At 43.3% G+C, this 23,938-nt stretch overlaps 1 protein-coding gene across 1 annotated transcript; it reads right to left on the minus strand.

Moving 5' to 3' along the window:
- Nucleotides 1-14: 14 nt before the first annotated feature.
- On the minus strand, nucleotides 15-22,640 carry pals2a (protein associated with LIN7 2, MAGUK p55 family member a). The gene is made up of 14 exons (XM_083760373.1): nucleotides 22,551-22,640; nucleotides 19,949-20,042; nucleotides 13,769-13,884; nucleotides 12,426-12,538; nucleotides 10,886-11,038; nucleotides 8,019-8,168; nucleotides 7,118-7,345; nucleotides 5,661-5,792; nucleotides 5,099-5,195; nucleotides 4,806-4,877; nucleotides 4,237-4,398; nucleotides 3,208-3,410; nucleotides 912-1,040; nucleotides 15-280 (listed from the first exon to the last, which is right to left on the minus strand). The coding sequence occupies exons 3-14, from the start codon at nucleotides 13,797-13,799 to the stop codon at nucleotides 104-106; spliced, it is 1,647 nt and encodes a 548-aa protein (XP_083616499.1). The 5' UTR covers nucleotides 13,800-13,884; nucleotides 19,949-20,042; nucleotides 22,551-22,640; the 3' UTR covers nucleotides 15-103.
- Between the last annotated feature and the right edge of the window lie 1,298 nt (nucleotides 22,641-23,938).

The following is a 23,938-nucleotide window of genomic DNA, read 5'->3' on the forward strand; positions in this document are numbered from 1 at the left end:
CCCCCCCCCCCCCGGTTAGAACAGAACAGAGACGCAGCAGCAGCAGACAGGCTGGGTCTCCAGGGTCTGAGCAGAGAAGCAGTGCTGTAATGGAGTCAGGACGTTAGTACACCCAGTTCAGTGGAACCCACTGGGGCTCTACCAACAGCCTCTCCACCGACTCCAGCAGCTTGTCGAAGGCCTTGTCCAGATTGTCATTGATAATGGTCAGGTCAAAGTAGTGGCTGTACGCTCGACGTATCCTGGCGCTCTCGTCCACCGTCTTCTTGAGGTCGTTCTCCTGTTACAGGGAGTGAGAGGGATGAGTCCTTGGATCGGTTCCATGAAGTGCACACACTCGTTAAGACTGTAGCTCTCCATTAAATGAGCCCACACAGGTTATCTTGAAATTGCTTAGTTAGTATACACGCTCACAGCAAAGCAGGAAAAGGCCTTGGACAGTGTCTACACAAGAATGCTACGAAATGGCACTTGGGGTCATGTGTTGTGGACCACATTAGAAACGTGGACCTCTAACAGTTCACAGACATGGTCAGCGAGAGCATGCTCGTAGAACGCAGTACCATGCCGTGGTACCAGTCATTTTTTGACGCGCACGCGCAGGGACGGAACGGAGCGGTGCACGTGCGTGCACACTAGAACGCGCCCCCTATATTCAAGATAAGACGCACCAACCTCGCGTCACCAGACTTTCCAAGACGCACCCAGAAGTACCCAGTGGTCTAGGTTTACTGAAAAAAATCACCATGACACCACTGAGCGAGAGAAAGATGAGGCTAGCTGGGTACTCCCTTAGGCACCCTGCTGGAGTCTCTCATACCCAGCAAATATACACAAATAAAAAGTAGTAATTATATAAAGTCAGGTGTATAAAGGTTTTAAAGATTTTCAGAAAGGAGGTGGAGACTCACGGTGAGCAGCTTGGTGGTGAGTCCAGCGTCCACCACAGCTTGGTGCATGGTTCTCAGCGTGTCCAGTTCAGGAGCAGCGATGAACACCACAAATGGCATAAACTCTGCTGTCTTCAACACTTTCAGAGCCTAGGCAAAAAAAAAAACAAGAAATGACAGGATTTTAAACATTTTCAAGAGCCACATTTAAGCACATTTCAAAGAGATGTAATACAGAATACTGTTTGGGTCTACTTTGTAGCTACATCTGAAACTAGAACAAGTGCTCCTCGGAGCACAGGTCTCCACCAAGCCAGGTAAGGTTGTGGCCTCCTGGTTGCGCTATAGGCCAATGTGAAAAGCGTGCCATTTCTTCATACGCCTTTGATGGCAATTGGATGATTTTTGGAAACCATGCAAGGCACTAACCTGCTCATTGGGAGTAATTAGGATTTCAGAGTCTTACTCAAGGACACTTCGACACAAACTCAGGGGGGGCCCGGGATCTAGCTACCCACCCTGAGCCACTGCACCTAAAGTACTTCAACATTTCCAAAGCATTCTGATGAAGAGCTACAAATAACCTTATTTTAACATGGCATTTTTGTCTCCACCAGGCCGAAGGCATGTGGGGAGAGTATGTTTTGCACTCCGTCCGTCCGTTTGTGTGTCCGTCCGTGTGTCCGTGAACAGCTAATCTCGGCCACCGTTAACCCGGTCGATGCCATATTTTGCACACACACTCCCTGGATGCCAACGATGAACCTCTGCCCCAAACTTTCCAGAACGGCCTGTTATAGCGCCACCAGGAGGCCGCTTTGTGCAAAACAAGTTTTTGCACAGTACACCTACAGATTTTGTCCAAACATGACGCAAATTGGTACACACACTCCCTGGATGCCAACGATGAACCTCTGCCCCAAACTTTCCAGAACGGCCTGTTATAGCGCCACCAGGAGGCCGCTTTGTGCAAAACAAGTTTTTGCACAGTACACCTACAGATTTTGTCCAAACATCACGCAAATTGGTACACAGTCTCTCTAGAGCCATTCAACCAAACCGGTCTTTCAGATTTCTCAGACTCCATCCTGATTGGTTAAGATTGGCTTCCAAAGTTCACAGGAGTGCTCAGTTTCAAACAAAATGCTGCAAATCATGAACACATCGCGTGATTTCCGTGAAATTGTGCACCCACATTCCCACTAGGCCCAGGACAAAATGCCACATGAACAATTTCAACTCAGCCTCAAGGTGGCGCTATAACTGGCCGAAAAGTGTTTTTACCTCTAACTGCACGGATCTGTGGATAACCTGGTGGAGACCTGTGCCCAGAAGGGCACTTTTTCTAGTTTTAATCTCTCTTTGCAACCAAACTAAACTCATTCTAGGTGAAGGTCACAGTTCAAGCACCGTGGTTGTTTTTTGGCTTGAAACCTTCTTGCAATATTTGTAATGTAAGCATCCAATCAAAAACCAACACCTCTGTTTAGCTAATATGCTGTAAGCATTATTATTGTTTTGTGTTTACGTCCGGAGACCCCATGTCCAGGACTAGGCTTTAGACACGCCTCCTCAGGAGCCTTGGCTCAGATCTGAACTCATTTGATTTGGCGTTAGGAACCCGCTGTGACCGCATGGCCTTGCTGATGTTGACCCCAGGCAAGGTTCCAACCCACAATGTTCCACATGGAAGGCATAATGCTCGAACCACTACACTAGGGCAGCCCTGCATTATTATTTTAAAATAATATTTCTCTTAATTTAGTTACGTATTGTAGCCCCTTGCCACTGCTAACTTAGTAACTGCTAAGGGAAGCGCAGACAACCACGTGTTTCCTCCTACACGCGTGACAATCAAGGCTGCTTTCTTTTCACCCGACGGTAGGAACACTCAATTCCTTGTAGTTCCACCCCCCACTGAACAACCTGAAGGAGTCGCTAGAGCAGCGGCAGAGATCACCCTCCCGTGAACACGGACGTTAGAACACCCGGCCAGGCCGGATGTAGGACTTGAACACACACGTTCATCCACCGATGGGCGGTGGAAACCATGCAAGGCACCAACCTGCGCAATGGGAGCAATTAACCGACACTAACTCTGGGGGAGCCCGGTATCGAACTGGGAGTCTCACGGCGGTGCCCATCCGGCCGCTCTACCGGCCACTCTACCCCTGAGCCACTGCTCCCTCAGTGGCCCTGCTATAAGCATTATATGATTGCAGAGATAACACAATCTCTGCAACCATGCCCCAGCATACACACGTGTGTGTGTGTGTGTGTGTGTGTGTGTGCGCGCTCGTGCGTGCGTGCATCAAACCTGGGCGTTAACATCCAGGATGCAGGTGCGGCCCGCCTGCACCACCTCGTGGATGGAGTCGATCTTTGTGCCGTAGAGTTTTGCGTCATACTCTCCGTGCTCCAGGTAGCGGCCGTCCTTGATGTCTCTCTCCATCTCCTCTCGTGTCACAAAACAGTAGTTCTGTCCGTCTCGCTCTTCCTCCCTCGGCGGCCGCGACGTGACTGCACAAAAGAAAGGCGTGGGGGGGGGGGGGTGTAAGGAAGGTAACGGTTCCTGACATGATGCTCAACTCAACACGCCGGTTAAATTGATTACACTCTATATTAGTGAAATGGACCAGCGTGACAGCTGTAGTTGGTCTGCTCTCGTTTCCTTCCACGCCAAACCTCTTGACGCGATGAGAGCTTGTAGAGCGGCTATTTCTGGCGAACGTTCCCGCCAGAATAGAGGATAAAGTGGTTAATGAATCAGCAGTCGGCTGATTCTAAATCCTAACTTACGTTTTCTGAAAAACGTAAAAGATTTAAAAATCACACTTATGTTATCATCATACAGTACATCACAGGCTGCTTCTTTTCACCGGACAGTGAGGAGTTTCAACTGTTCGATTGACAGTAAAAAGACGTATACAGGTATAACAGGTCTACATGGGTTAACCTTAACCAGCAAAACAGGCGTATAGGTTTTACAACACGTCTCCATTGGTTAACCAGCTAAAAAGACGTATAGGTTACAACTAGGGGGGCACAATTATGAAATTATGACCGATATCCGATTGATTATTTGCAGTGTCATATCTGCCGATACCGATATGGAACTTTTATGGCCGTTATGCGCGATTCCGATATGCTACCGATTATATTGTGCATATCTAGTTACAACAGGTCTCCATGTGTTAACCAGCTAAACAGACGTATAGGGTTTACAACAGGTCTCCATGGGTTAACCAGCTAAACAGACGTATAGGGTTTACAACAGGTCTCCATGGGTTAACCAGGTTAACCAGGTCTCCATGGGTTAACCAGCTGAAGAGCCATGGTCACTCACATGGGACGGTGGTTGCGTAGCGAAGCGGGTTGATGACGATCAGTCTGTTCTTCAGACTCCGCCTCCCCACGCCCTGGGCACCAATCAGAATCAGCGTTTTCCTCTGAAAGGGCGGCATCCTGGTCACCTCCTCGTAGATCTGCAGCTCGTAGCGGTCAAACTCTGGTCACGACCACGCACGCACACATTTTGCACACACACACACACACACACACACACACACACACACACACACACACACACACACACACACACACACACACACACACACACACACACACACACACACACACACACACACACACACACACACACACACACACACACACACACACACACACACACACACACACACACACACACACACACACACACACACACACAGCAGCAAGTTTAACTCTGTCTCAGACAGGATAACTAAAGTTACAGGTAATTTTATTTCTACAGCACCTAAGTGTACTTCACAGGAAGCTCTATATACATTATGAAAACAGTATAGCAGTAAATTATATAAAGAACAGTCATGAAATAATTTAAAACATGTAAAAGGCAGAATAACCAGTACACACCTGCATTCTTTGCAGTCAGGTACATCATTTTTTTCTTCTTTTTCTTTCCAATAAACGTCCCACATAGCATCCCTGGAAGGACACATCATTTTTCCTCATTCAATAACAGGAGAATATCAGATATAAGACTGGAATCAAAGCAGTAAGTATCAATGTGAGCAAAGTGCATACAAATGAACCACAGGGGGAGAACTAACATCAAATGTTTGCTGGGCATTGTGGGTAACTGAACAGAGATAGGTCAATCTCTCATGATAGTGACGTTCAGTGAATAGGAGTTAAAAGACGTGTACCAGAGGTGTCCCAGTCTCTCCTCACAAATGCCTTCCTCTTCTCCTCCAGGAACTGACTGGGGATCAGACCCGTGTTGCCACCAACAATATTGCTTGCCTACAGGGAAAGCAGAGGTGCGATTATCAAACGTCATTCTGTTTCTAAAGAATAGGATTACATGTTGACTTTTAGCAGTTGACTTAATGCATGCATAGACAACTGCCATTACGTTGTACATAGTTGAGGACAGGTCAACAAAACCAACCATTACTTACCAACACAGAAATAAAGGATAAAGGATGAACAAAAACAAGAGTTTAATAACAGCGTTGTTTCCCTCTCCAATCTTAAACCATCGATAGATATGTGTACTGTTGTTAATGGGGGGAGGGGGGGGAAGAACAATGTCACCATGTCTAAACCGCACAGGGACTAACATGAGTCATTTCCTCTGTACCATCATGCCTGAAATTCTATCACATGGCTAGTTTGGTACTAACATTTACCGTCGGTGTGGCAGATTTTTACTCTCCAAATGGAAACCGCTTTGTTGGTGTTCATTTTGGACGTGCATATAATCACCTGCCACCAGTTGGGGTCTTCCTTGTTGACTACTTGAAGGATGTCTCCCTTAGAGAAGGACAGGCCTGCGTCCTTACAGGGGATCAGTTTGTCTGTTGCAGGGTTGTAATTAAAATGGGGCTTCATGTACACCTGCAATTGCAAAAAGATAAAAACAGTGAATATTACGCCCATTTATCTACGGTATGTTTCCGACTTCAAGGACCACACATTGTCATTGTCCATTCACAACATCAGTCATATATTCAACATAAATCTTGAAAAGGTCTCTCTAAAAATAGCGTTGTTGTTCGAAACTCTTATATTTACGGTACATTTGCTCCTCAGTAAATGCAGTTCAATGCCATTCAGGTTGTGGAAAAACACAAATTTTAAAATTGCTACTGGCAACTCATCCTTGTAAAGAAAGATACATCCATGCTCGCGAATGATTTTATTAGTGGTACAACAGTGCAAATTACAAACTTATAGAAGGCTACAAATTAAACATGAGGTGCACACATGTTTTGAGCTCTTCCTCATGCAGAAGATTTACACTTCGATAACAAATCTTTCGCTTTACCTGCTGGAAGCAGTTTCTTCGTCAGAACCAATTAAATAAGTGCTGCATTTAAAATTCAATTTGATCTTAACAACAAGTCTGACTTACTTTTGGGTGGCCCATGTGACAGCCGGGTACAAAACTGCCAATTCAACTCTGCGACTAGCGACACAACAGACCAACTAATAAAAATGGGTCAAAGGTCACTCAGAGACATAAGCCAGCAGCAGGTGCTCTGTGTCAGTCTCCTGTGACAACAAGTTACAGTAAGGAAGGGTCAAGGGGTGTTCCTGAAGGTGGAGGAGGAGGAGGAGGGTGGCCCGGGAGTGTTGGGTGAGAAGAGAACTACTCACGAGGTTCTCGTACCCCTGCTCCTCACCGCCACGGATAGCCTTCTGAGTTATTAATAGGCCTTCACCAAGCTCAGTTTCAGCGGCCTGGCATTCTGAGTTAGCACCAGGTCAGCAGGCTTGCGCATGACAGGTATGACCCTTTGCACTACTTGAAATGGCACGCATGTACAGTGTTACGCAAGTGTAAACATAAGCACATGAGAGCATATTATACAGTACAAAGCATTTTAATTAGTGGTCGGCTGATTATGTTTTTTCATTGGCTGATGACGATATTTGAAGAGTAGGAAAGGCCGGTGGCCGATATATTGTATAAGCCGATTATCTTTTTTCTTTTTCTCCTTTTTTTTGCATCCGATTAAAAAAAGTTATATAAACAGCATAGTTTTATACTGGCGAAATGACTCAAACAGCTTGGTTTTATACTGCCAAAATGACTCAAAAACGTGATTTTATACTGGTGAAACGATTAAAAAAAACATGATTTTATACTGGTGAAATGATAAAAAAAACCATTTTATACCGGTGAAAAGATTCAAACAGCATGGTACTGGTGTCCTCACCTGAGGAGGTGCTGGCGTGTCACGGTAGCTGGGGAGGACTTTGAGCATTACGCTCCCATTGCAGTCTTTCAGTAGTTCCTGCAGCTCCCGGGGGTCACTGCCCACCTCGCGGCCGTTCACCTCCCTGATCACATCCCCGGGGTGTAGCATGCCCTGCCTGTCGATCATGCTGCCATGAAGGATCCTCGCAATCACCAGCTCACCCTGCTCCACGCGGAACGTCACCCCCTGATAGAGAGAGTTATGAATACTATAACTATTTCTTTCACTTATTGTGGTTTCATAACTTTTTTTACTGCAAGTTGCAACGTGACACAGCTCTGTTTTCACATTTCTTTATTCCTTTTAATTGTACATGGCACATACATTTCTTAGTTTATTTCACACGTTGCTCAAGCCAATAAAAACAATTTTAATTCTCTCCCTCTGGAGACGGAAAGTGAAAGACAGAGAGAAATAAGAAGAGGATAGAGGAGAAAGAGATAAGACAAGAATATAGAGAGCAAGAAGAAAGGGAGGTGGAAAATAACAGAAAAAAGAGAAAGGAAAGAGGTGAGAAAGAGAGAAAAGGTAGAAAGACAAAGAGCCAGAGAGACAGTAACGAAGATGAGAGAACAGAAAGAGAGAGAAAGACAGCCAGAGAGAGGACAGAGACAAGAGTAGAGGCCGACATAGCGTGAAAGAGAGAACAACAGAGACTTCTGCCTATGAAACATCAACACCTCATAAATCACAGTAGAGGTGCATTTCATTGAGGTTGATGGAAAACATCACACACCAGGCAGGCAGTCACATAAACTGTGCAGTGCTGTGCTTGTTAAGTCATTCCCATGCACAGACAGGGGTCTTTAAATCGGCTATAAAACACAGTCAGTAAGTATAGTGTCCAGAGTTGCCTTACCAGTGGTTCGCCAGTCTTTTTCTGGATGCCAATCATCCTCACGGCGTCGGCAGGCATGAGCGAGCCGGTCAACGAGGGGACGTTGTTCTCTGCAGTGTTGGGCATCTCGTAGCACTTCAGCGCCACTTTGTCATGAGCTTCTATCAGCGACTGAGGAGACGAGAGGAGAGAGACAGAATGACAGATAAGTAAGATTCTCAAATGTGTAGATCCAAAACAAATCGTCTCTCTCGGTACGTGTGACAGTCACAGTGGCTCACGCGGTGACATTACAAGCCACTGACTGACAGGGAGCGGCCACGCAACAACCATTCAACAAACGACTATACGGTACAGTAAAGACATAAATCATTTCCGCAGGTCATCACCGGAGCGCATTCCTTAGGCACACAACTATTTTAAGACAAGAGGTTTATACACACACACACACACACACACACAATCACTCTCTCTCACACACACACACACACACACATGACACACACACACACACACACAAGGACATCACAAGAAAACAAAAACAAATCTTATATTCATTCCACAGCAGCCATGACTCGTAATCAGCATTGCTTTGTGTGACATCACTGACACTGTACATTAGGCATTTACGGATACATGTTGGCTGCCTGCCCCAGAACACCCCAACCCCCGCCCCCATAACCCCTCAAAAGGTGGTCTTCCCATTGGTCAATGACAACAACAATCCCTCCCCCTCAGCCTCTAATTAGCTCAGAGTGAAGGCCGCTGAAAGCAGAGCAACAGGCCCTTAGGGGGGAATGGCTGCAGTGAAGACAGCTCATTACCACATGTTTAGAGTAGCGGAGGAGCTTAGGGAGAGATAAGGGTGATGTCGGGACCTTTGGGGTCGCCAGAGCAGCCAAATCCATATGGCCACCATTAAAACCTATATAAAAAAAATATTTCATTATGCTTTAACCTATGAGCCCCATTAAAATTAGGGGGTTTTCATGATTCTGAATTCATTCCAAGCATTAGTTTTGCACAAAAAATTGGGCTCATTGGGCTAATCACAAATGTGATGAGGTCATCACATTTAGGCACATTTGGGCAAGTGACTGTGGCCGAATTTAGACCAAGGAGTGTTTTCAGAGGGTCGTATAGTGGCCCGAACTTCTAGTTTATGTAATAATAGCATATATGTATCATACGGTATATGTAATGTATGTTTGCAACATATACTACAAAAACATTGTAAAAATATACAGTACATCAATTAAATCATTCACAAACATGGACATGGATGTAAACAGAGGTGTGTCTCGTTGTCATTTTGACAAAGTGACTACAAAGCCACAATCTATTAACATTCACCCGTCAGCACTCCCAAGCTATGGGTGCTGGTCTGTATGTAAAAATGTACAACAATATGTACACATACAACATTAGCAAACACAAACTGCACATGTAAAGATTGCCTTCACATAATGAGTGCGATTACCCCCCTGAAGACAAACAAAGCTTTGTGTAAAATGTCAAAATGGCTGCTCAGTAGGAGACTCTTTGAATCATAGATTCCTAGATACTTCATTCTCATTAGCAGACAGTGGAGCAACCTGCATGTTATGGCCGCCATTTTTGTTGGGGCGGCGGATCAGGGGTTAGAGTGGCCGGATGGTAACCGCAAGGTTGCCAGTTCGAACCCGGGGGCTCCCCCAGAGTTAGTGTCGAAGTGTCCTTGAGTAAGACACTGACTGAACCCCTAATTGCTCCCGATGTGCCTTCCATGGTGGTCATCGGTGTATGAATATGTGTGTGAATGGGTGAATGTAAAGCATAATCTATGTAAAGCGCTTTGGCGCTAAGAAAAATGCACCAGGCATTTACCATTGTTTCCAATATGGCGGAGGCACAGCACACTGCCACTCACTTTCCAGATTTCCACTTCCTGATAGCTGGTCTGACGTAGGGCATGTAAATTCAGACGACTCCCCAATCACTATGTTCTGATCAGAGTAATATAGCAAGAGAGTGGCAACACTAGCGTTGACTCCCATTGTAACAATAGAATGCGGAAGTGCTCATTCTATCTCAATGGGATAGTTCCAGTCATAGGAGCAATGTTTGGAACTATAGCCCATAGGCACCCGCTTTGTGGCGAGATCAAAGCGTGTCGCTACTCTCCTACTCTACACTGATGAAGGTCTGATGACCGAAATGTTTACAATTAAGACACCATTCTCTCATCAGTCGGTTTCCTGTCAATAGTCTCAATACAGAGTTTAGACACAAGTGTCTTTCTAATTCTAATTTAGCAACATCAAGTGAAACCAGAGGTGGAAAGTAACTATAATTTATTTAACAATATGCATTATTAAGCTTTCATTAATAATCGTTTTATTTGATGGCCTTGCTGCCCTGGCATTTGGCTTTTGTTCCTCCATTCCAGGCCTGCTTGTGACCTTGAGGTGAGAGAGGCTAGTTTAGAGAGAAGGGGGGTGCTGGTTTCATTTTGCCATTGGATAGCAGATGCAAAGACCTCTCAGTTTGCTCTTTATAATGTTGGCTATTAAAAATAGCAGATCTACAAGCTCACAGTGCGACACTTTGTGCAGCGTTGTGAGCTTGTACATCTGCTACTTGAGCTTGTACTGCCTACTTTAGAAGGCAGTTGTAGATAGAATCGGCCTCAAGTCTTAATTGTTTAGACGTAGGAATAGAGGAGGAGGGAGTTATGAGAATATAAAGTGACATGGCCTACACAAGAACTACCTAGTGGTCCAGGCACTGGACTAGGCTGGTGATCCCGACAACCTTTGCTGCGTGTCTTCCCCCCCATCTCTCTCCCCATTCTATCAATAAAGGTCAAAAGCCCCCAAAAATATCTTTAAAAAGGTTAACCATTCTACCTGGAAATGAGGTTCCTGAAGGATTTTGGTGAGCTCAGTGGCACCAGCGTCCTTTTCTGCCACGCTGTTGAGGGATTCCACGATGTCACTTATGAGCTGAAGGTTGTTGTCGCCCACTGCTTTCAGCTGCACATCCTCCAGGCGCTCGTGGGCCTGCTCGCACACACAGTCAAAAACAAACAAACGCACTCTAATTTATGTTTAGAATAAAGTGTCACTCACACACACAGACACACACACACACACACACACACACACACAGACAGACAGACACACACACACACACACACACAGCTGATGTACAAGCTTGGAAACGATTGTGACGATTATGACAAAATAATTGTGATTACCTCTAATTATTGCGATAATTAAAAGATTGTCTCAAAAAAATTGCGATTATCATTAAGAAGTCAGTCTAAACTAAAGGACCCTGGTTTGAATCCACCTTTCTGTCCTACAACAGGTCCTTGGACCTTGAGAATGCAGTGACTCCTAACAGCCTCAACAGGGAGGAATTCTGTGACTAACCCAGGGCTCATTTTGTACAGGTGGTAATCAAGTCTGGACAGGGTGAAATAAAAGTAGAATATATGACAGTTCCTGCTTGTTAGAATCAACATAACCCATGGTGAGATTCAACTCTTACGCACAGAGAAAACTAAGAAAACAGAATGTCCTCCTTCAGCCAAACTACAACAGAAGGGTAAATCTCTGTCTCAGCCAGTTATGCAGGTGTTTGCATGTTCAGTTTTCAGCTTACAGCTGGTCCAGTTTAAATGTCACAATAGATGCCGGATATTCATTGGGTGCAGTGCCTTAATAAAAATTATAATAATTTGATTTGGTTACATTTGGGTGATTCATTCATTTTAATTACGGTTAGGCACAAGTATTATTATGGCTTTGGTGTGGTTAAGGGTTAGGGGTAATGATGGGGAAAGTACCGGTATGTATCATCCTATAACAGGAGAAAAGCAATAAACACCATTTAAAAAGGTTTAGACAGAGAGGAAGTGGGACAATTGAATGACAGTGGGAAAAGTGAGACATGCGACATGATGTGTTTATTATTTACGTCAGTTAACCAAACTCAAACATTTGCTTAAAGGTATATTCAGTGATTTCACTTAATTCAAATATCACTTATTTTTTTGTTTTGTTGTGATAATCCTCCCTACTATAGAGTGTGCTGGCCATATAAGGAGTTCCTCCCTGTCCCCAGTTAACCCCTGGGGGTCAAAAAACCATAGGTTTCGTTTTTGACTCTCTATCCTGATTGGACGAAAGGCTGGGTCCCACAGCCAAAAACGAAACCTAAGGTGTTTTGAGTGAAATCACTGAATATACCTTTAAGCAACTTCAACTTTGCCACATCACAGGTTTACATGGTGTGTGACAACAGAGTTTGATGGCTTGGTAATGACATGTTTAAGACTAGCAGTCCAGCTGACATGTACTGTAGAAAGACAGGTGCTTTATAATGGCCCACTTTTGACAGACAGACAGACAGAGAGGACACAGGAGGCAGTATGTGTCCCACCTTGGCGAGAGAGCGGACAATGCGACTCTCCATTATTCCTCTGAGGAAGATGAGGTCGATGTCCTTCGCTCCCGAGGGCAAGTCTTTAAGGTTGTCCAGCACCTGCTGCATGGCTGGAGGTCAAACAACACATCCATTAGGGGGGAGAAAAGACAGTAGACTACCCACAGTGGCCATATGTTCCTGTCAAAGAGCAACACACTGAACCCATATACCTGTTCACTCTGACTAAAATCATGCCCTCCACCGCTAAATACATAAAAGCTAGTAGTGTCCCTGTTCAGTGTTCAGGGGCAATCATTAAAAAAAAAGGAAAAAAAGGAGGAAAAAAAGCAGATCTACAATCTCACAACGCATCACACTTTGGTGCAGTGGGCAGAAGGAAGGAGCTCTGTCTGGGGAACTCGGGTCAACTTGTATACTGGTAGGTTTTAAGTGGTTAAAACATGACCACAAATCTAAGGTTGGAAGAATAGCATGTCACTGTCGTTAATAGGGGGATTAGAAAAGAACATTTGTGTCATTCAATATGTCGACAGAAACAATTAATGTGACCTTAATAAGAGCATGGGCGAAAAACAACAACTGGACAGGCCATCAATGGAGCAATTCATGAAGAATGGCACTCATTTCCATAACAGTGCCAACACGCAATCACACAATGAATCGTCCCACTCACAGATCACCACCATAATGACACAGAACAAATTAACCACACAACTGAATGAAGACACACAAACTGTCTTACAATTTATGGTTAGGTTGCATACATATTAAGTGATAGCAGCGCCGAAATATGGCTGCAGCTGGTGTAAACTCTGATTGTTGTCTCTATCCCCATAATTGCAATAAGTGTCTGCACAACCAAATTTCACCCATGTTACTTGTAATGTGTAACCTGTTAAGTATTCATGGTTAAGAGCTTAACCATGCTTATTTCACGAATCTTGTTGCACTTCACTCTTAACTCTTGCACTTAACGACTTAAACTGGTCTCTATAAATATACTGTGTAATTGACTGGGGTCCGCAAGGGCTCTGTCTGGTCTGTTACCTCCCTCTACAACAAATCTCTTCAATAGCTTCAATAGCTATTTTCGCGGAAATGTTTGCCCCAGAATAGAGTGGTCAACCAGGAATATATACTATATATTTTTAAATTAAAATCCTAAAATGTATAATTCAGATTACGGATCAGATTTTTTTGTAATACATATTATATATATAAATGCAAGCAAGTGCCTTCCATTCACAAACGCGCACGCACACACACACACACACACACACACACACACACACACACACGCTAAATACATTATATGAAGGGTTGCTGCAGAGACTTACCTGAGTCAGATCTAGCGTTTGCCACAGTCATGTTTCTAGAACTCCCAGCAGGACAGGGAACGTCTCACAACATGCACTGTCTGCTCACTGGCGGACAACAGAGCACCTGGGGAGGGCTGAAGGAAAGACACCGAAAAAAAACATGAATAAAGAGAACGTTTAACACATTATGTCAAGACCCACTTTCAAGATGTTTTTCAAAACGTTTGTAGCCTGACAGCAGGTTGGGAGTTTCGATTTGCCTTTGTTGCGTGTCACTCGCCAGCCTACTGTGCTATCTGACACAGATGCTTTCCTGGTTTTAATGGGTTAAAGGTTTGACATTTCTACTGAATTTCTACCATTTTGATTGGCTTTGTGTTTTTATTGTGTTTTATATTTGATTTGCTCTCGTTTGATTGCTTTCTTGGCTAGGCTCTTGCAAAATCCAATTTCAATGGGACTATGCAACGCATTGTGAGCTTGTAGAGTTGCTAAATTCGTTGCGGTTTGGAGGAAACGACCCAACTCCATGTTTTACATTTTGCATACATCGGTGCTATTGAATACCATTTATGTCTGTCTGTTGGTTAAGAAAATAGTGAACCAATGAAAAGTAGTAAAAATCGCGTGGGAGAAAACCTCCTTAACTCCATTGGGCCCTCAAACTGTCTGCTAAAGCAGCCAACTCCACCTCTCTCCTTCTCATGCAAGTAATTGACAATATATAAAGTCACAATACCATCTTTGATGAGGCAGTATTGCTTTGTTTAAAAGATATATAAGGTTGTCTTCATTTCCTGAAAATGTTATATTTTTCATTTACTGAAAAATGAACATTTTGGAGTTGGGTGGTTTCTTCCCGACAGCAGAGATATACCCAATTTAGTGGTCTGAATAAAAGACTACGTTTATTTCCAATGGAAATATCCAAAAAGCGGGGTGGTATTATAATCGGGGACTAGACTATTTGACATTTAATGTTCGACAAAGTCTTGAAAAATGGGGTCGTTTCGTCTTATAATCAGAGTCGTCTTATATTCGGCACAATACCAGTATATATATTTTGATATAATTTTCTCAATGCAGATAGGCCTGAAGTGGCCTGTTTTGAAAAACTCTGTCCGTGATGGACCCCTTGTTTATGTTTATATGCAACCTTTGGTCAACCTCACTCAGAGGCTCTGGCTATCACGATGGAATTCTGTGGCCTTGCTCACGTTTGGTTTGTTGTGTTTTTTTTTTTTTTTTTTTAAGATATTTTTTTGCGGCTTACGCCTTTTATTGATTTTTGAAGGGACAGACAGTAGGCTGACAGGAAACGGGAGAGAGATGGGGGGATGACATGCAGTAAAGGCCGTGTCGGGTCCGGGAGTCGAACCCGCGGCACACTGCGACTGGATTACCAGTCCGGTGCCCAGACCGTTACGCTACGGCCTGGGCCGGTTTGTTGTGTTTTCATGAAGAAGAGCGCATTGTTGGCAACAACAATTATCTGGTGGCGCTTACCACAGGATTCCAACACAGCCGCTCCAAATCAATCCGATTGAGGTCTACTGGACGTTGCCTGTAAACAAAATGAACGTGTGTATCGCCGACCGCCACAAAGGACTGCAGTGCTGAGTGTGAAGTCAGTTGTGTGGCACCAGCATGTGCCACAATTATATACGAAGAAAAATGATGGGTGAATGATGCCACGCGATTGACGTGTGCCACGTGCGGATCACACAAATGGCAGGCATCACCCACAATAGACAGCTGTCATTAGTGAATACTAATTTACAAGTACCAACTGCCGTGGTTGGAGGTGACCCCCTGCTCTTCTTATTGAGACATTTTCAGTAGATCCTATGGTCAGGTACTTAGGACCACTACTGGTTGACAAGAGATATTGCATGCAACTTATCTCTGTAGTAAAAACATCACTCACTTTGGGGACCCAGGTTTGAATCCCGAGTTGGACATGAAACTTAAAGGTATATTCAGTGATTTAACTTAATTCAAATATCACTTATTTTTTTGTTTTGTTGTGATAATCCTCCCTACTATAGAGTGTGCTGGCCATATAAGGAGTTCCTCCCTGTCCCCAGTTAACCCCTGGGGATCAAAAAACCTTAGGTTTCGTTTTTGACTCTCTATCCTGATTGGACGAAAGGCTGGGTCCCACAGCCAAAAACGAAACCTAAGGTTTTTTTTTTTTTTTTTAAGATATTTTTTTGCGGCTTACGTCTTTTATTGATTTTTTAAGGGACAGAAAGTAGGCTGACAGGAAACGGGAGAGAGATGGGGGGATGACATGCGGTAAAGGCCGTGTCGGGTCCGGGAGTCGAACCCGCGGCACACCGCGACTGGATCACCGGTGCCCAGACCGTTACGCTACGGCCTGGGCCGAAACCTAAGGTTTTTTGAGTGAAATCACTGAATATACCTATAAGAATTGCAGCATTAAGCCTGATGTTGGAGCCAAAATGCTTTTTGTTTATTTTGTTTTGTTTATTTAAACTAATTAATGATGAAGTTAACGTGTCCTTCTTTACGATGACGTCATGGGAATCAGTCAGTCAGAATGGTGGGTGGTTGTCATGGAAACCCTCATTACCTGTCACTGTGATGGCACTCAGGTGCGACAGGGGAAGACGACACAGTTTTCGACCGTGCGTGGTCCATAGGTTCAGTTGTTTGTTTGTTTAAAAGTTTACACAGTTTATTTACATTTGAATACTACTGCTGAAAGAAAGTGGATATCAATAAATGGATTGACATATCCGAAAGTAACAACTCTCTGGACATTGAATTAATCACTGCACGCGTCAAACTCAGTTCAACCCAGTTGCCCTGCTGTTTAGCCTAGGTGGTACAGGCTTCACACCTGATTTACACTTCGACTCATGGCAGCGAAAAAAGCTGACAACATGACACATCACAATGTGTTGTCCTCCTCAATATAATATATAAGGTTTTTCCAACAACATTGCCATACAAGAAGCCATCTACAGCAGAGGTGGGCAACTTTGAAGATGGAGAAGGCCACTATAGTTCCACACTCACTCCAGAGGGCCACATTGCATATATACTGTTGTATCAAAAATATTTTTTGCTAAATTTGAACTTCAAATGCATGTAGTATTAATTATATATTATATTATTATTATATTATATATTTTTTTATACTAGTCATTCAGCTACTAATATAGACTGAAGTAATTAAAGCGGTCATGCTTGGAATTGTAACATCAATAGAATAAATATATCAATATTCGGATACCGAATTAACCTGCGGGCCACATTAAGTGAAGGTGGGGGCACTGGGGGCCACATGTGGGCCCAGGTATGATCTACAGAAGGGTTCCTCAATTAGCGTTCCGCGGGCCATCTGCGGCCCGCGGAGCGCCCCCTTGTGGCCCGCGGAAGAATCCCCCCCCCCCAAAAAAAGTATATATTTTTTTTTTATATATATATATTATTATTATTTTTTTTTGGGGGGGGGGGGGGGTCCCAGATATAAATGGCATTAAATGGGGGTCAGTAGCCTCTGCATGTCAAACTGGGGGTCCTTTTCAAATGGGGTCTTGCCCTGAACATTAATTTCAGGGCAAGACCTCGACCTCGCGCGTGCCGACTCGGCCCCCAGCCTGGTACCGTAGTCAAAATATGGCCCTTGAGGAAAATGTATTGGGGAACCCTGATCTACAGCATCATGTGGCCCCCAGGCCGCCAGTTGCCCATGTATGATCTACACTTCTACAGCATACATGGGCAACAGTTGCCCATGTATGATCTACACTCTACAGCATGATGTGGTTAATGTGGCCCTCAGGTTAATATCAGAATACTGATACATTATTGATTTCAGCCGTTACAATTCCAAACATGCAAACATGACCCGCTTTAATTACTTCAGTCTAAATTAGTAGCTTAATGAGAAGTATTCAAATGTCATTGTCTTATGTCCAATGTATTTAGTTCATAAAGTTAACATAACTATAATAAAAGTTAACATAACTATAATTAAAGGCATTTGAAATAAAAAATATATACTTTTCAGGATTCCAATTAAGAAATAGCAAAAAAATAATTCAGAATTTCAATTCAATAATAGCAAAAAATAGCCGATCTACAAGGTCAGAACGTGTTTTGAGCTTGTATATCGGCTATTTTTGCTACGACAGTAATATGCAATGTGGCCCTCTGGAGTGAGTGTGGAAATAGTGGCCCTTTCCATCGTCAAAGTTGCCCACCCCTAATCTACAGGATATAACTGCATTTGGAACTGAAACAACTAAACAACATGACGATAACAGCAGTGAGGCTTAATGTGTATCTCAGAGTCTCAGACTTTGTGTGGCCAGTCTATGATGCCAGTCGTCCACAACTGATCTATGACGTACGTACTGTCTACACTACAGCAAGGAATTTATTTACAGAAGGAAGAGACGTCACTGATGTCATGGATACGCCATGACACTTTCATGGACACTTCCATGGGTGGAAAAGCTCGCACAGGAAGTTCCATGATACATGGAATACCGGCTGGACCAGCTCTTGAACAAACATTATTTCTGAACAATTGCGACCTTTGTCATCGGTTCAAGAATATGAAAGACATATCACAGGTTGTTTTCTAATTACTTGCTTTTCGATGTGCACAGTACATAACTTTACATGAGGATCTAAACAGCGGCAGGTATCGTTTCTGTAGGTATCGTGAGATTTGGCTGCCAGACAGGAAATGGTGGACAGTCTTGCAATACTTGGTACGTTCAGAAACGTACTTTGTGCTCTTTAGATACCTCAATTAATTTACAGTGTACACATCGAAAAGAACACGGAAGACAATAATGTGTTATATGTCTGTTATTTTCCAGAAGCTATTACTTTACAAAGGTCCCAGACAGTCATTCAGAAATATTGTTTGTTCAAGAGCTGGTCACCGGGCTCTCATTGACTCAAACTCCAATGCATTCCACCGAACTTCCGGGTGTAGTTTGACTCCCGAATCTGCCGTCTGGAATTGCATGATAGCGAAAATGATGTCGGTGTCTTTACTCTTTACCTTCTTTTTCATATACCTTGACCTACAGTAGTTAGTTTCAGCTCGATGCTACCACCATTCACTTCCTCATATGTCAACCGTGCCCAGATTTGGACAATATGAGCCCCATTTGACTTAGATTGTCTAAGTGATTAAGAAATAAAAAAAGTTGAATATTTTCAAAAATGATATAACATACAGTATGTCAACAAAAATGTTTGGAGTTCTATGTTATCCTGTCGGGTGTGTGCACAATCAATATACCGGTAAGCGTTTTGTGCAATTAGTTCCAGACAGTCAGGTAGACACCGACAGACAGGCAGACCATCTTATAGACGGCTAGACCTTTTCAGAGCTACAGCGTATGAGCGTAATAGAAAAGAAACAGTATATTTATTCTGTAGGTGTTCATTGAGAGTCCAGCAATTACGAGTCCAGGGCTTACGAACAGAGAGTATGACAAAGAGGCCTATTGATGTACACAGGACGGGCTTTTCCCTACGTCTGGTTAAAGGTTGCTGCAGCTCCACATCGACAGCCTGTACAAACACACTCTCCAAACAAGAAATCTGCCCCGACGAGTCCTTGGTGTGTGGACGGACAAACAGAAGAATAGAGGTGGGCTTTTTCATGGAACGGCAAAATAACAGTTGAAACCTATATAATTTGTTATCCGGAGTCACCCAGGGGTCTATGCTAGGCCCCTCCTTGTCCCTTCGACACCAAATCACTTCGCTGAAAATAGCCTATCGAATGGCCTACTACAAGCTCACGATGCGTCCCATGACTATTTTCGGTGAATGTTGCCCCCCCCCCCCAGCATAGGAAAGCAAGGGTTCATGTTGTTAACACACTCATAATCTGGACTGTGTTATTTAACCCTTTAACACCGGGACAGCATCATTTTAGATTTTAGCGTCGGCCATTCAAAGAAAATAGCAGACATACAAGCTCACATTGCATCTCTTCGTGCCGCGCTGCGAGCTTGTACATCTGCTATTTTTTAAACATCCTGAAAGTGTGAGAACTACTACCGATTTAAAAAGGCACTTGTAGAATCGGGCTCAGGTCATCATAAAACAGTGATGTCAATGTCATTACATTATCACCCGAGTAAGGTGAAGAGAGGACAGCAGCCATATATTTATTTATTCTGACACTAAACTTACCTCTGAGTTTTGCTCCGGTCCAGCGCCTCAGTAGGAGCCCACGCGGAGCACCGGGTCCCTATGCAGCACTCATCTGGTGTCCCTCCCTGCAGTGCTGGGTAATCAAAACAGGGTTGTGTAAAAGCTTTGCTTTATGAAATACTTACAGAAAAAAGGGAAAAAAAGTGTGACTCATCTCAAATTTACTCTGGGAAAAAGAAAAAAAAACCCACTTCCTGTCTGTGCAACGTTGTGTGTCATAACAGTTCACTCTAATACTTTAACTGCATGGATCGCTTAGAGAGACTACACACACATTCAGTAGTATCATCATGCAGCCCCCCTTCTCATTGGCCAGAGCGATCACGGGATCTGTGTGGGTTTTAAGAGCGATTATCACCAGTGAGGCAGATAAATATAAGCCTACATCAGTTGGCACTGTGTCAACTGAAAAAGGCCAAAAGTGCAAGTGGGAATATGAGGCAGCAAAGTGGGTTGAATTAACCACATGAACCCCAGTGTCCCTATTCTGGGCATGTCATAAAAAAGGAGAACATTCTGTGAAAGCAGGTGAACATTCTGGGACAATGGAAGATCTACAAGCTCACAACACAATGTTGGGAGATTGCTAAGACAATCAAATGTCTTAATACCTGACTGACACATGGTCAATACCTCACGAAACAGTGATCTGTGTACTGTTCATTTCAAGCAGTCAGTGTATAGACAGGCATTAAACCTCACAAATCGCTTTTTCTTTCACGTTTTATTAAAAATATACATGATGTATTTCTATGTATCTTATTTTTCTTCCCTATCTAGTCACAATTTGGTTTCTCTCTGCCCTGCTGCAAGTTCATCAAGACTAAGCCAAGGTTTTTTAGATTCTATTTTGAGGAGGCGGGGAATAAGACAAAACAAATCAGAACAGTGTGTTCTGCTTAGTGCTTAAACCCTTAATGACAATATACAGTATGATGATTCTAATGCCGTAAAGGTGACAGTGACACAGAAATGAACACAGTCAGCATGTAATTAAATAAAAATATCCAACTTACAACTCTGCCGCTTTTAAATAATTTAATTAGATAAGCTACAAACTCAGTAGTAGTAGCATGGTCAAATATGCTCCAAAACAAACCCACAGGCCTGGTGGCCAGGCAAACCTCAGACTCAACTCGAAGCCAAACCTGGGAATGAAAGGTTGCTGGTTTGATTGCCGACAGGCCCGACACCAATGGCGCATTTCATCTGTAAAGTGGTGAGTGAAGTGTGGCTGACTGGCTGTACAATTGTGTGGTGCCAAACAACTCTACTCAAGTGCCAATGAGAAAAGTACTGAACTAAAAAGCTTTGTGGACGTTACACTGCATTTGACCTTTGCTCTAGCCAGGAGGGATAATTGTGTTATCCAGCAAAAAATAGTCCATGTAGATTTGCTATTTTTGAAGCATTTATTGATTTCAGAGTGTTCACCTAATGACATACCCAAAATAGTGGACATACCCATAATATTTGTTGAACATTTCTACACATCTTGTATTACCCTGCAGGCCCAGGGTGTGTGAACATTAAAACAATATAGAATTAAAATACACAGGGTCTTTTTTTTTACCCTTAAGCACTTATGTTTTCTGTTCTGTTTAAGTGGGGATTTGAAATAAGCTGGGGGGAGGGGTAATATTCAAGCAAATGAATAGCCAAAATCAACTCATTGACAGCTGTAAAAAGCTTAGACAATCCAACATGATGAGAACAAGTCCTGGAAACAAACCAAACCTGGCAGGGGCAGTGGTGTCCTTGCAGTGTTGCACAAAGGGGCCTGAAGCCCGCCAGTACATCAGTGCAATTATAAAATCAGACAAAGCCGAAACGTGACTACACATGCATTCCTCCTCCTACTGCATGTAGTAAATAACCGCTGAGAGCCTCAAAGCTTGGCAAGCAAAGCCTTCATCCACCAACGTGCTACACGTTTGCTTGCACTGTAGTAGAAAGACACGTGGATCCACTTTCACTTTGTGAGTGACCCACTTGTTAACACGAGAATCTCCTCCTGACCTACGGTAATATTCTACTAGCTCGTTTTAGCTAGCCAATTAGCTTTAAATTCTGTAATTAAAGCAGGAGGCGAGCTGACTGGAACACACCATGAAAACAGCTCGGTTTAAACCACAGCATCAAGCTGTCAGTCCTATCTGTCTGTATGTACATGCACCCCAACATTAGTATCATTAAACGTTGTCGTTAGCTTGCCTGGTGATCCTCATATGCTAACTACCCCATGCTCGTTCATTTTCGCTAGCTTTTTTTTTTAGCGCGAATGCTAGCGTCCGCCAACCAGTACTGCTGCCAGTAGTGTAATAACGCTGTAGTACTGTAGAACCATTGTCCCGATGGTACCATAACACCAGCAATACTGTAATATCGATGGCAATTGATACCGAAGCCCCCTCCACAGTTTCTTGTGGGACTCAGTGGGAGATAGGTGGCTAACATTAGCAGAAGGAGCCGAATTAATCCCAGGCGTATTAGTAATATATTAAATTATTACATCCACATTACATGACACAGCAGCAGCGAGTCTGGCGGTGTTAATTTGAATGATATAAGCTCACTTTACCGTTCAGTTTCCCCTCACTGGCTTAGTCAGTATGTTATCTTCTTCCATACATTTTCGAAGAACTCCAGGCGTGGGTCATTGCATGTCTCCACTCCACTAGAATAAAGATACTAGTACCAACTAAGGATAGGTTGGTACTGTGACGCCCACGGCTGCCTACCAGTAATTAATCAAGGGAAATAAAGTACCTTATGCATGTCGTCTCTGACTGACTGACACATCTGACTGAGACAGGATGATGTATTGCTTCATACATTACACTGTGTGTGTGTGTGTGTGTGTGTGTGTGTGTGTGTGTGTGTGTGTGTGTGTGTGTGTGTGTGTGTGTGTGTGTTGTGTGTCCAGTAAACTGAACTGAAAAATGTACTCTTCAGCAAATGTTTGTCTGTCAAAAGTGTAATTTGGTAGTATCACCAATTCACCATGATAAACACAACCTGTTGAGCGCTGCATGTGTACATCGATTAAAAACTATAGCATAAATAATTAAAACTGTACCACATTGTGAATGCTAGACTGGCTGCCATAATACAGCATTGACATTGACATTAATGCCCCATTTTATGCTATGATATAATGGTGATGAATTTAATAGTGCAGGACCACAATGGAAACAAGTTCCCAGGACGTTTTTGCAATATCCTTTTAGCCTTAATGTCTGACTGACGTACCATTTGCCATTTACATGTTTGATGAAGTATTCAATGAATCCCCTCTCATATCATGTCTCACTACTGTAGGTGCAGGTTGATGATTTTGGACAAGGTGACACTGAAAGACAGACACTAGCCAGCATTGCCATGCCTGCTTATTAGGTTAACGTATTATAGGCGTCAGCCTTGGGATTGTTTTTCTGTAAAGTTGCTTATATTGGTAATTGCGTTTTTTTCCCACCCTTTTCCCCAATATGTATACGAAAATAGCTCACAACGTGTTGCAGATCAGCTATTTATTTCAAATAGCCGATGTATGTGTGCTTACAGTACATGTATTAAGTTGGTTCTTTTAGGCTTGTTTTCGTAGACCTGGTTGCTTTTTCTCCTGCAAAACCTGGCAACACTGACACTCTGGCATGTTCATTTCTGGAATAAATGTGGTAATATTCAACACAATGCATTTTGTGCTCTCTGGACACGAATAGCTGACCTACTTGAGTTGAGATGACCTACATGTTCAGATAAGCCTGCTCCCCACTAGAGGGAAGCATTATTCCACCTAATAAAAAGAGGTACAGCACATTTCAGTAATATGGATCATTACATTATGTGATAGTAATAATATATCCCTATGTACCGTATCAACTGACAAGAGCACAATTCTTACTTCTCGTTTTAATGTCTTTTTATTTTATGTTTTTATTATGTTGTAGTTTTGATTAATCTGTTCTG

This window comes from Protomyctophum parallelum (assembly GCF_964188405.1).
Source record: "Protomyctophum parallelum genome assembly, chromosome: 3".
Lineage (NCBI taxonomy): Eukaryota > Metazoa > Chordata > Actinopteri > Myctophiformes > Myctophidae > Protomyctophum > Protomyctophum parallelum.